This window comes from Carassius gibelio, chromosome A25, assembly GCF_023724105.1.
Source record: "Carassius gibelio isolate Cgi1373 ecotype wild population from Czech Republic chromosome A25, carGib1.2-hapl.c, whole genome shotgun sequence".
NCBI classification, from domain to species: domain Eukaryota; kingdom Metazoa; phylum Chordata; class Actinopteri; order Cypriniformes; family Cyprinidae; genus Carassius; species Carassius gibelio.
In genome coordinates, this window is record NC_068395.1 from 17,150,119 (window position 1) to 17,158,608 (window position 8,490).

Consider the following 8,490-nt stretch of genomic DNA (forward strand, 5'->3'; position numbering starts at 1 on the left):
ATGTCAAAACGATAAATTGTTTTTTTCCCCCTCCGAAATCGCCATCACACAACAGATTGAGCGGGAAAATCAGAGACGCGTGTGTGGGGGAGGGTTCTGGAAGCGTTCAAATATAGAAGCCTGTGATTGGCGGATGTGTCTGTACAGCAGCCCATTTCTAACCAATGATATATGTTTTCTTCTTTTGTTGTACAAGAAGATCCAATCAGGGAATGACATTACAGTCTTATATATTAGCATGAGCTTTTAATAAATACCCAGTTCTCTACTGTAAAGGGAACTATTGTGTTTTGATCAAAACTCACAACATGCCTGAACCAGCGAAGTCTGCACCCAAGAAGGGCTCCAAGAAAGCGGTCACTAAGACCGCCGCTAAAGGAGGAAAGAAGCGCAGAAAGTCCAGGAAGGAGAGCTACGCTATCTACGTGTACAAAGTGCTGAAACAGGTCCATCCTGACACCGGGATCTCTTCCAAGGCGATGGGGATCATGAACTCTTTCGTCAACGACATCTTCGAGCGCATCGCCGGTGAGTCGTCTCGTCTCGCTCACTACAACAAGCGCTCCACCATCACCTCGAGAGAGATCCAGACCGCCGTGCGTCTGCTGCTGCCCGGAGAGCTGGCCAAACACGCCGTGTCTGAGGGCACCAAGGCCGTCACCAAGTACACCAGCTCCAAGTGAAGTGTGATCTGACTCCCGACAACCCCAACGGCTCTTTTAAGAGCCACCCATCCTTTCAGTTAAAGAGCTTTATGTACAGTTGTTTGTGGTGAGTTAAGTCTATAAACCCAGAACTATACTTAACAACTTAACTCTCCAGGAAAAAAACGGGTTAAGACAAGGATTTAAGTAACGTTAATGTCCAATGTCCTCTTGGCAGGTCTTCAAGCCAGTTCTATCAAAGCTTTACAATTAATCCAGAACGCAGCAGCTACATCAATTTTTAATGAGCCAAAAAGAATACACGTCAAACCTCTTGTTTGTTAATTTGCACTGGCTTCCACCTGCTCGAATAAAATTCAATGCATTGATGTTTGCCTACAAAACTACCACTGGCTCTGCACCCATTTACCCTAATTTATTAGTCAGACTTATGTGCCTCTAGAAGCTTGCGTTCTTCAAATCAACGTCGCTTGATTGTGCCATCCCAAAGAAGCACAAAGTCAATTTTACACACATTAAATTAAATGTTCCTTCCTGGTGGAATGACCTGCCCAACTCAATCCGGACAGGAAGAATCTTCAAGAATCTGCTTAAAACACATCTCTTCCATCTTTATTTGTTCCTTTAACTTTAGCACTACTATTCAAGTTCTTAAAAAAAAAAAAAAAAAATCGAACTACCTTTTTAATCTTTTTGTATTCTATTTTCTTTTCATTTATTATACTATATATATATATATATATATATATATATATATATATATATATATATATATATATATATATATATATATATATACCTCTAACACTAGCTTGCTCTATTCTATTATGTTTTCTTTTTATTTATTAAAAGCCCTTGCTACGTGTCCTTTGTTAACCTAACTGAGACTTGTTATAGCACTTATATATCAATGCACTTTTTGTTTACCACTTTTATCATCACAGAATTTCGTCCCCCGCACTTTTTCGGGGATATGTGTTCGTATAGAGGTTTTCAATAAATGGTGTGAATAAATATAGATTTAAAATCAAAGAGACAGGATAGTCTGCGCATGACCTGATGTTTTTTCGGACCGAGAAGGCTAGATGAACATCACAGAGCGCGTGTGTTTCATCCAAACTCGAAGCCACTCGCGCACAGGAAACTCCTAACATGGACAACAGCGTCCAGCTATCGCTGCATGAAAACAGTTGTTTTCGGTTTTGTTTTTTTCAAGTCCAAAAAAATCTCTAGCAGGTGACAAAGTATATGAACAAAGCAGTGCTAATTGACATAGCATTTATTGCAGTATATAAACTATTCTGCCTTATAATGTGATAACAATTGTTTGTAGTATATAAACAAATCATTATTATTTGTTATTGTCCAGCAGTTTTGCAAGAAAACTGAAACTAAACTGAAACTGAAATCTTCAGATTTCTAAGCCAATTAAAATCTAGAAATTAGAGAAAATTCAGAAATAATTCTGATATTCTGATTTGCTGCTAAAAAAAGAAAAAAAAACTTGTATTATGATAATGTTGAAAACAGCTGAGTATAATTTTTCTTTGATGAATAAACAGTTCAGAAGAACATGTAAAATGATGTCTTTATCATCACTTATGATCAATTAAAAAAATCCTTACTAAATACAAGTATTAATTTCTATCATTTATTTAAAAAACAAAAAAACAATCACATAAATGCTGATCTGTGGATCCTTCAAATTATTCATCAAAAAATGCTGAAGAAAATGCACTCCTCTGTTTTTAATATTGATAATCAGCAAATTAAGAATGTTTTCTGATTAATGTGACACTGAAGACTGGAGGAGTGATGCTGAAAATACAGCTCTGATCACAGGAATACATTACATTAAAAAAAATATTCAAATAGAAAACAGTTATTAATAGTAAAAATATTTCACAATATTACTGCTTCTGCTGTACTTTGGACGAAATAAAGGAAGGCTTCGTGAGCAGAAGAGACTTCTTTCAAAACTATTTTAAAAGATTTAAAAAATCTGTTAAAAACTGTTGACTAGTAGGCTATATAGATTACAGAAATGTTATATGGTAATGTTTTATATATACGTGTGTGTGTGTGTGTGTGTGTCTGTCCCCCTCACTTCTGAAAAGATGGCTACGCCCCTGACTATTAGACATGTTAGGGAAGTAACATGTAATTCATATTTTGATAAAAATGAACGAAATACTCGAAAACAGCTTTGTTCATTTTCCTGAGCGAGACTCAAAGTTCCGAGTCAGCAAAATGAAGATGAAACGGATAGAAAGAGGAGGGGTTTGGATCTTGAGGTCGACGCAGTGATTGGTGTTCAGCTGTGATCGACTCTAACCAATAGTGGAGGAGCAAGCGCTCTTAAAATCTGATTGTCAGAGTGTAGCTCGATTATTTCTGCGGTAATCTGTAGAAGCAACCGATTCAAAACTATCAGAATGAGCGGAAGAGGCAAAACCGGTGGCAAGGCCAGAGCCAAGGCTAAGACCCGTTCCTCCAGGGCAGGACTTCAGTTCCCCGTCGGTCGTGTTCACAGACTCCTCCGCAAAGGGAACTACGCCGAGCGCGTCGGTGCCGGTGCTCCGGTGTATCTGGCCGCTGTACTCGAGTACCTGACTGCTGAGATCCTGGAGCTGGCCGGAAACGCCGCTCGGGACAACAAGAAGACCCGTATCATCCCCCGTCACCTGCAGCTGGCGGTGCGTAACGACGAGGAGCTCAACAAACTCCTGGGTGGAGTGACCATCGCTCAGGGCGGCGTGCTGCCCAACATCCAGGCCGTGCTGCTGCCCAAGAAGACCGAGAAACCCGCCAAAACTAAATAAACAGAACAATACACCATTCACAAAGGCTCTTTTCAGAGCCACCCACTTTCTCGAGAAGAGCGATTTGTATTTAGGAAAAAAAGACCAGCTGATCTGATAACGGTATTATAAGCTTTGCTGTGTCTTCATTGGACGCGAGCAGAGCGAATTATGATTATAAGAATAAAATGTAGAGAAAGTACGTTATTAAGAAAGGGAAACAAAGTTCATCCACCCATATTTCATCTGTTAGGGAAATACCTTAAACGGTATTCGTGGTAACACAACACAAATACGCTTACAAAGAGTTCCCTTTAACGTTAGCTCTGATTCTAATAGGGCGGCATTCAGATAAATGTACAGAAAAATAGAAACCTAGTGTTGCCAACTTCTTTCAATGGAAAGTAGCTAAACCCTGCCTGAAAAGTCGCTAAATGTCGCTAGATGACGTAATATGCTAATTAGCATATTCATGACGTAAGTGCGTCATATTATCTTGCCCTTTCTGTGCTCATGTACTGCATTTTAAGGCAGCCAAAATTCTCAATAAAAGTTTTATTATTATATTTGAATGTTTCTGTTGTCCAACAACTGAATTAATATTATAATGACTGAAACGCGCCTATTAAGAATACATAATCAGCTCTCAAAGATGTTAATCTCTGCACTAAAATCCTATTTACGACATTGTCTAATGAAATCACATACACATAAGATTAAGATAATGATTGTACTGTGATTTCGGCTATACTTGTATGTAAAATAGAGTTAGAAGCAACAGAATATCTTTTTTTTTAACTGAAAGTGCTCCTCTCTGCTCGCAGATTAGAGAGGCGTGTGCGCACGCTGGGAGAAATAGAGAGAGAGAGAGCTCGTGCGGCAGTACCGGAGAGTCTCAGAGACTAAATAAGGTCTGTCAAAAAAAGTCGCTAGATTTGTCGCTAGTCGCTTTTTTGGAAAAAAGTCGCTATGGGGGTCTGAAAAGTCGCTAAATCTAGCGACAAAGTCGCTAAGTTGGCAACACTGTAGAAACCGCGTTTTCAGAAATTCAGATTCTAATATTGGGACACTGAACGGAAAACATTTGAGCGGGAAAGACCGCCTCATCTTGTTCGAATTTCGAAAAAAGGAAACGCACTGTCATTGGCTGCCTCACACCGTCACGTAACCACATTAACCAATCAAATGCCTCTGCTGAAGCTCCGCCTAATATCTCAGGACAGTTTAAAAGGTTGCTGCAGACCGGAACAAGTCATTCCGTTCTAGAAAGCTAGACAGAAATCTAAGTACAATGGCAAGAACCAAACAAACTGCTCGTAAGTCCACCGGAGGTAAAGCCCCGAGGAAGCAGCTCGCCACCAAAGCCGCCCGTAAGAGCGCTCCGGCCACCGGCGGCGTCAAGAAGCCTCACCGCTACAGGCCCGGCACCGTGGCTCTGCGAGAGATCCGTCGCTACCAGAAGTCCACCGAGCTGCTGATCCGCAAGCTGCCCTTCCAGCGTCTGGTGCGAGAGATCGCTCAGGACTTCAAGACGGACCTGCGCTTCCAGAGCTCCGCTGTCATGGCCCTGCAGGAGGCCAGCGAGGCTTATCTGGTCGGTCTGTTCGAGGACACCAACCTGTGCGCCATCCACGCCAAGAGAGTCACCATCATGCCCAAAGACATCCAGCTGGCCCGCCGCATCCGTGGAGAGCGCGCCTAAACACACGACTGACTCACACAGTCAACACCAAAGGCTCTTTTCAGAGCCACTCACATTTTCACACGAAGAGTTTCGGATGTTTCTACATTTTAATGAACTATGTTATAGAGAAATAGGGTAAATGTTTACAAAGCCCGCATTTATTTTATCCAAAATACAGCAAAAGTAGTTATATTGTGAAATATCTTTACTATTTAACCCTTGTATAATGGTGTCTGTATTTGTGGGACTGTCTTTCACTTTTTATCAAAAGAAAATTATACTGAGAATTGTTTTATTTTTAACTCCAGACTCATTGGCCTTGTTGACTCATTTTCTGTGAAGAACATTTATCAGATTTATTTTTTTTCAGTAACCACTCACTACACCCCCAAACTGAATTACAAACCCAAAACTGCAGCTTGTCCACCAGACCCACAAACACTGGCTGAAACATATATATATATATATTTCTTTTTTTAACTGGTTTCTTGCTGTTTTTGAATGAGCTATGGCTGATGTGCATAACTGGATGGTGAAATTGAGATGAAATTATTAGTTTGCTAGAACCACAAGCAGTTCTGTCTTGGCAGAAGTAAAAGCGAACAATGTTAGGTAGGTTATTCCAGAGTTTAGGTGCTAAATAGGAAAGGGTCTGTTGCTCGCAGTTGATTTTGATATTCTAGGTATTATCAAATTGCCTGAGTTTTGAAAACATAGCGGATGTAGAGGATTATAATGTAAAAGGAGCTCAATTGAATACTGAGGTGCTAAACCATTCAGGGCTTTATAAGTAATAAGCAAGATTTTTAAATCTTTACGATGTTTGATAGGGAGCCAGTGCAGTGTGGACAGGACCGGGCTAATATGGTCATACTTCCTGGTTCTAGTAAGAACTCTTGCTGCTGCATTTTGGACTAGCTGTAGTTTGTTTACTAAGCGTGCAGAACAACCACCCAATAAAGCATTACAATAATCTAACCTTGAGGTCATAAATGCATGGATTAACATTTCTGCATTTGGCATTGAGAGCATAGGCCTTAATTTAGATATCTTTTTGAGATGGAAAAATGCAGTTTTACAAATGCTACAAACGTGGCTTTCTAAGGAAAGATTGCGATCAAGTAGCACACCTAGGTTCCTAACTGATGACAAAGAATTGACAGAGCAGCCATCAAGTCTTATACAGTGTTCTAGGTTATTACATGCAGAGTTTTTCGGTCCTATAATTAACACCTTTGGGTTTTTTAATTTCAGAATATAGCAGTTAGAAATTACTCGTCATCCAGTTTTTTTATATAGACTATGCATTCACTTAGTTTTTCAAATTGGTATGTTTTGCCGGGCTGCGAATATATAGAAATGTAGAGCTGAGTATCATCAGCATAACACTGAAGCTAACACCGTGTTTCCTGATGATATCTCCCAACGGTTGCATGTAAAGTGTGAAGAGTAACGGCCCTAGTACTGAGCCTTGAGGTACTCCCTTATGTCTTTTCCTTTCTGTCAGTCGTCGTGAGTAGATTGTTTTGCCTTTGTTGAATACACTGATGTTTTTGTGGCTTATCATATCATTCATGTGAGATACAGGAGACACTTGACCTCTGTAATGTCTGAGGAGAATATGCCTAGATACAGGGGCAACTTTTGAGAAATGTTATGGGCAAGGTTGCCATCAACGGGCAAACAAGTGAGACACAGGACCCACGACTGATCTAAAGTATCCAGTTGCCCATTCTCAATGGGAAAGCTCCCGAGCAGCATTGCTCAAAAAAAGTTGCCCAGTGTATCATCATCTTTAGGTTTTTTCTTAGGTGACCATAGGGTTGAACTGCCGGTCTGTTTTGCATTTTGTATTTTTAACAGCAGGACTATGTAATATAATGCAAATGTATCATGCTAATTGCTAATGACAATTCAGCTAGTATTACCTTTGTTATTAACTGCCACAAAAGCTCAAATGTCCTTTGGTGTGACACTTTGGCCTGTCACACCATAGGACAAGACCTCCTTAAGAAGCTATTAAAGCAAATAAATAAAGCTTTTTAACATATTTTTCATTGTTTTTTGACCAGTTTTGATTATTTTAATTTCAATAATGACTTCCATAATGTTTATTACCGTTTTTTGGAGACTACATAAAATATTATGAAGTGTTACTAAAACAACTATAATGTATAATGTAACAACTATAAACAAATATAAAGTACATAAATACAGTGTTACTACTTATAATGTTACTTAACTTTTTTTTTTTTAGAACAGAAAGAACTGAGGGGGTATGAGTGCAAAAGAGAGGACCAGACAGTATAGGAAGCAAATAAAAAAAAAAGATCCACATAGAAAGGAGGCGATCCTAAGAGAACGACGGAGAAAGTAAATCAAACTGAAATGTTGCCATATACATCTTAAAATAATTCAGGGATCTTTCTGAGTGACTGAATTACTGCTTATTATTCATCATTAGAATAGACCTGTGTGAGGTTCAGTTTCAACAATAGTTACATAATAAGCTTGTTATTTCAGAATAATATTCTATTTTGTGTTTTATAAGAATTTGACAAGTGGTTACATTTGTAGGGAAAACACAGTATAGGTCATGAGTTCATAATTGAGTATACATTACATTAATTTCTCTGTTGATCCATTCATCTATACTCTATAATTATTTCAAACGTATCATGAAAAGAAGGCTCTCTGAGAATTTGATACATTCAACATTAAAGCCTAGGAAGGAAGAGACAAACTGAACTGAGGAAGATTTGAAAGGAATCCCCCCCCCCCCCAAAAAAAGATAAAGGGGCAGAGAAAAAGGCATTACTTGCCATTCCTAACTAAGAATATGTTTTAATGGTGTTCATGAATGTTATGCAATGTTTTTAGGAATTTTATTTTCCTGTAACTGTAACTGTTTGACTGATGAATTTTGCAGTTTGACAATGTCACATTATTGTTTTGAAATGGCATTTTACTGAATTTCTTAAAAGATCATGCATCAATGTTTCCTTATTGATGGATCTATAAGTATCAAAGTTACTTTTGGTGTGCTATGTTTTGCACAGTTTATATTGTTGAAAAATAAAAACAAATGTCCTCCTTTGTAATTGTTACAATAAACACTACATATTCTGACTCTTTCTATGCAATGACTATCTTTGTGTTTTGGTGTGACAAATATAAAACTACAGAAAAATATATTTATTTTAAAATATCTTAAAAAAAAGAGTCAAGTTTGGCATTAGGGGAGTTACAATCTCCTTTTAGATAGGTACAATTTCAAACAGTTTTGTAAAGGTTGGCGAAAAAGTTTTATTGACATTCGTAGGGAAAAGTTCATCAACTT

At 38.5% G+C, this 8,490-nt stretch overlaps 3 protein-coding genes across 3 annotated transcripts; all 3 read left to right on the plus strand.

Annotated features, from left to right (window-relative positions):
• The first annotated feature begins 277 nt into the window (after nucleotides 1–277).
• LOC127947193 (histone H2B) lies at nucleotides 278–730 on the plus strand. Its single transcript, XM_052544181.1, has one exon. The coding sequence runs from the start codon at nucleotides 309–311 to the stop codon at nucleotides 681–683; it is 375 nt and encodes a 124-aa protein (XP_052400141.1). The 5' UTR covers nucleotides 278–308; the 3' UTR covers nucleotides 684–730.
• A 2,342-nt stretch (nucleotides 731–3,072) lies between these two features.
• Nucleotides 3,073–3,659, plus strand: LOC127947175 (histone H2A). The gene has a single exon (XM_052544173.1). The coding sequence runs from the start codon at nucleotides 3,101–3,103 to the stop codon at nucleotides 3,485–3,487; it is 387 nt and encodes a 128-aa protein (XP_052400133.1). The 5' UTR covers nucleotides 3,073–3,100; the 3' UTR covers nucleotides 3,488–3,659.
• Nucleotides 3,660–4,625: 966 nt separating this feature from the next.
• On the plus strand, nucleotides 4,626–8,279 carry LOC127947164 (histone H3). Its single transcript, XM_052544168.1, has one exon. It carries the CDS (start codon nucleotides 4,758–4,760, stop codon nucleotides 5,166–5,168), a length of 411 nt encoding a protein of 136 aa, XP_052400128.1. The 5' UTR covers nucleotides 4,626–4,757; the 3' UTR covers nucleotides 5,169–8,279.
• Nucleotides 8,280–8,490: the final 211 nt, after the last annotated feature.

What these genes read in the sequence shown, in the direction of transcription:
- LOC127947164 (XM_052544168.1), top strand. Translation starts at nt 4,758, where the DNA reads ATGGCAAGAACCAAACAAACTGCTCGTAAGTCCACCGGAGGTAAAGCC.
- LOC127947193 (XM_052544181.1), top strand. Translation starts at nt 309, where the DNA reads ATGCCTGAACCAGCGAAGTCTGCACCCAAGAAGGGCTCCAAGAAAGCG.
- LOC127947175 (XM_052544173.1), top strand. Translation starts at nt 3,101, where the DNA reads ATGAGCGGAAGAGGCAAAACCGGTGGCAAGGCCAGAGCCAAGGCTAAG.